The sequence below is a fragment of the Dysidea avara genome, chromosome 5 (assembly GCF_963678975.1).
Source record: "Dysidea avara chromosome 5, odDysAvar1.4, whole genome shotgun sequence".
Classification (NCBI taxonomy): Eukaryota; Metazoa; Porifera; class Demospongiae; order Dictyoceratida; family Dysideidae; genus Dysidea; species Dysidea avara.
Window position 1 is genome coordinate 16,666,488 of NC_089276.1, and position 4,967 is coordinate 16,671,454.

Below are 4,967 nucleotides of genomic sequence, written 5' to 3' on the forward strand. Positions count from 1 at the left end.
GATTAAGACTTCAGTCATATCAGCTTCAAATAAATCTATCCGCATTTTAAATAATGATTTATGTAGTAAAACCAACCATATTGTATGTACCATTGCTGCAATGTAAGTCCTTCAATCATGTCTGTGATGTGAAGTTTGTACAAGCTTATCATTAATAACATAACTATCTTACCTGTACTTTGGTTAACAATCTGCTGGCTGCCACTAGGACTCAGTCAAGAATCTTCTGAGTCTGCAAAGTGGCAAAAATCAACAATACTTGTGGCTTCATACATTAAATTTTACCACATTCCAAGTCATCTTTACATCCACTTTCATCACTGTCTTCAAAATAATCTCCAATAAGTGCCTCAAAATTATTGCAGTCCAAAGACACTGTCGTCACCTCGAGAATTTATCGCTGCAACGATCCTGCCTTCTTTGAAGAGGAAGTCACCATTACAATACTTTGGAAAGAAAAAATACTGCCTAGCTGAAAAAATGGAGTGATATTTTCCCATCTCCATTTATGAATGGCAAGTGAGTCTCTACACACCTGCACTTTTTGCTTTATATCTCAGTGAGTGAAACAATTGTGCAAATAATAATAGTAGCATAGCAAAGTTAAATGATGTAGCTACATGTGGATGCAATGAAAGGGGGGGAGGTAGGTTTTTCAGAATATATGTTTTTGCCTATATCTTGATTTTATAAATGTGTGATTTGGATCGGTTTTCCAAAATTGGGTCACATACATACAAGAAATCCTTATGGCTGTTGTTTCATATGGACTATTTGAATGAAAGATCCCTATGCACTTTGGTATTGAACAGGATTTTTCCACACAGCTATGCTGTAATACCATCATTCATACATTTCACTATACTTGGATTATTACATAAATTCTGAATAGTAAACTAGTTTAAGTAATACACTATTTATATTTAGATTGTTTTCCATGAATTTCTAACCTTGAATCTTTTTCTGAACACTGAATCCTCCAGGGTGACCATAAGCTCTGTCGTATACAAATCCATACACTACAGCTGACATCAATGCATTGGTTGTTGTGTGCATAATTGTTACTGGACCATTTGATACAGATAGTTGTGTATAATATGCCTCAGTGACCTGGTTGAATGTTATTGTGTTCCAAGATTGTGACTGTAATGACCTCTTCACTCCTCCTGTTATCCAATACATCATACTAGGCTGATAATACTCCTTCAATACTATAATGTTGATATAGTCATTGTAACCTGATGATGTTGTGGATAGGTTGATTTCATCGTTGTAATAAATTGTAGCTGGTACAAGCATCATCATTGGATCACCAGTGCTATACTGAGCTACTAAGATTTCCTTGTTAGAGTGGATTGCACAATAGATTTGATAAGTTACTGTAAAACTATTCCCTGCATTAATAGTATAGGAATTCTTCACATTGTTACAGTCCATGAAAACTTCAGTTGAGTTATATGCTGCTAACACTCTGATGATGTAAACACTTCTACCTTGCAGTGGTGCAATGTAATATGTTTTACCCCAGTATGTGGTAGGTGGAATCTGTTCTATTAAGTGATCACAATAGCTAGAACTCAATGATAGTACATATCCACACTGATGACCACTAAACACAGACACTGGCTTGTCTGTGATAATTCTGGTCCCAGTCAAGTCACTTGATGATCCAATATACACTGTTTGTAACCTGTTGACTATGAAGGAGTATTGACTACCACTGGTCAGGGAACTAACAGTATCATTAATCTTGACATTAACAGATTGTGTTACTGTTAAATTCATCATTGTGTTGTTCTCTGTACCAACAATCAGTACTACATTATCATAATATGATACACCAGAGGATACTGAAATTCCATAATAAATGTAATGAGTGGAGAACATTCTTACGGTGGGTAAAGCAAGGAATGTATCACTACTCCGGGATGCATCATTTTGACCAATCACAACTACATTAGTACTGTTGGTCTTAAGGCAGATCCCCTTATTTTGATCATTGTATGAACCAGTGATGAGAATTGAAGAAAGACTTACAATTTTTGATCCTGTACCTGAAATAGTTCCACTAGTGTAATATCCTACTCCAAGAACTTCTACGGTATAAGATATATTTAGTGATCCAGTATTGGTTAAATAGAGAGATATTGAACCACTATTGTAATTCTGAAAAAATCCAATGTAGTAATTGTTGCCTGTAAGAATAAATTTAAACATACAAAATTGCAATTAGAACATACCAAAAATTACATATATATGCAGTATGTTAAAACATACCATTGAGGTTTGTATTTGTAAACACAACACCTGAAAGCAGAGTGTTTACAAGCCAAAGTCATGAGGTTTGTGACTTGTAAACAAGACACCTAAGGGCTACAGGCCCAGGGTGGACGCAGATACAAACCAAATAGATGCATTAAACTGTATAGGGTGTGTGCAGATCAAAGGCATGCATTTGTAACATGGAAGAAGAAAGCCAGAGTGCTGCGTCCAAGGAGCAATTTTACTCACTAATTACAGTAACTGTCTTGATGTGATGGTTAGTTAAATCCTTAGTAGCTAGTTTATTTGTTGGTAGGATGGCCATCTAGTCCAGCTGTGTACTGCTTCACCTTTACAGGTGTAGCTGACATGACATTCATTGCTGAGTGGTTTAGCAATATACTTAATATATTATATTGGCAAACAAGCACTTGGTATAGTGCTGGACATCATAAGGTTCCAAAAGTTGTTTTCTATGTTTGTGGTGTCATAAGTTTGGTCAATATGAAATTTGGACAAGTAGTATATAAACATTGTGGTTTTACAAACGGAAGTTGAAACCATGCCAATGTGAACTTTTCATGCAATGATGTAATAACCAATTAGATTCAGTACTTTACATTTTCACTTTTTCTCCATGTGGGTGCAAGCCACAAACCTGAGGGAATGGAGTACAGTGATGGATCTAAATTTCCATAGACTGAATTTTTGATATCATATTTGTTGCGAAAAGGTACCTTTTCCACATATTTGACATACCAACTAACAAAATGATGTAACACTTGACTCCTTATACTGATTAACCTGCTCTTAGTATCAAAATGTAGCCAGATACTGTAGCTGCATTAATTGAAAATTTCAAGCAACTATATGCCATGATCAAAAAGTTATGAGGCTTTAAATTTCAAAAATGGGTCAAATTTTGTGTGTGAAAAAGGTACCTTTTCACAAATCTGGTCACATTTTATTTCAATGTTATTGTGAAACAAAAAAGTTCACTTTTTCTAGCCAATGATACAGTGAAACTTGGCACAGAGACAAAATAAAACATGTACAAAAATCTATATAGACCAGATTTATAAAAATAAAATTTAGTCAAAAGTTACAGTTTTTAAACACAGAGGGACCCTGTAAAGCCACACAAATTCTTTGAGGAATGCGTGTTTATACCAAACAGGCTGAGCTATATGGTCAGGTTCTAACTCCATTAGCCTAAAACCAGATATCTAAAGAAAGCTTATTTGTTAAGCTACTAGGGAAGGCTAAATAACCACTGTAACAACGGAAGCCTACTTGTTATTAAGCAATGAAGAACAACAACTGGTTTCATCACATTCCACACTTTGTCTACCATGTTTATTAGCATTTGAATCACATGATCTATATAAAATTATGGTCTTACTTGCCATTGAATGACAAATCAGCTAGCAGTTATTTGGAGTGAATGGGATCTACTGGCAACAAGTTATGGGTCATTTGCTAAAGGTATATAAAGGATTTGTGTTCTTATAAACTAAATTTATTTTCATGGTGTGTTTTTATCCTCATGTTTTCGCTGTAGGGTAAATCCCTAGGTATCATTTTACTCCTTATTACATCACAAGTAAAATGACATTTATTGTGTAGCCATAGCATAAACACGTTTAAAATTACACAGCTTTGTTTACAATCATGCGTAGTGGCCAATCAAGTTATATAGCACTTCGCATAAATTTTTGGAAAAGATATGATGTCTGGCACAGGTACCCTAAGGGTGCTTACTAGCAAGACTCTGTAAATCCAACCATAGAGTGTGCAAAAATCAAAAATATGTCAGTCCAGTAGTCCAGTCCAGTTTTCCAGCCTAGTAGTCCAGTCCACTGAATAGTAACGCCCATCCATATATAGTAGCCCACTTCTAAACGCTGAAGATGAATAGTGGATTATACGAACACTGTCTCATAATAATTTCGCTATTGTTCATTATTCCACTATACAACACTTATTTATTCCTTACCCTGGTGTGTAGTAATGCTGCAAGCAGTGCAGGGAATGTGACAGCAATACTTAATAAAGCAATCACCTTGCCAGTAGACGAGATATCCTTAGAGCAAGCTTGAGGAGCAAGCTAGTCTCATCAGCATGGCCAGATCTCAACTTGCCTCTAGTTCAGTGCAGGGGCTTACCAATTAGAGATTTTTCAGAATGAGCACCAATAATCTTTAATTGATTAGCCCTTGTACTGAAACAAAAGTCTGGCACAAGACTAGTGTGACTAGCTTGCTCCTCGGGCTTGCTCTAAGGATATCTCGAAGGATATTGTCTACTAGCAAGTTAATTGCTGGTTAACTATTGCTGTCACATTCAATTATTACACATCAGGGTAAGGAATAGGTGTTGTATAGTGGAATAATGAACAGTAGTGAAACTATTAAGAGACAGTTTTCACATACTCCATTGTTTGTCTTCTCAGCATTTAGAAGTGTGGCATAAGGGTGCTTACTAGCAAGACACTGTAAATCCAACCATAGAATGTGCAAAAACCAAAAATATTTCAGTCCAGTAGTCCAGTAGTCCAGTCCAGTGTTCCAGTCCAGTAGTCCAGTTCACTGAATAGTAACATCCATATATGGATACTAATTTGGCACAGTGGTTGCACCACTTCCCATTCATTAAGACAAGTAAGCTGTGGATAGCAATATTCATTCATTAACTTGTTTAATTCA

The 4,967-nt window shown here is 35.8% G+C and overlaps 1 protein-coding gene across 1 annotated transcript; it reads right to left on the reverse strand.

Annotated features, from left to right (window-relative positions):
* Positions 1-945: 945 nt before the first annotated feature.
* On the reverse strand, positions 946-2,587 carry LOC136255054 (uncharacterized). Its single transcript, XM_066047773.1, has 2 exons — positions 2,512-2,587; positions 946-2,195 (listed from the first exon to the last, which is right to left on the reverse strand). The coding sequence occupies exons 1-2, from the start codon at positions 2,585-2,587 to the stop codon at positions 946-948; spliced, it is 1,326 nt and encodes a 441-aa protein (XP_065903845.1).
* Positions 2,588-4,967: the final 2,380 nt, after the last annotated feature.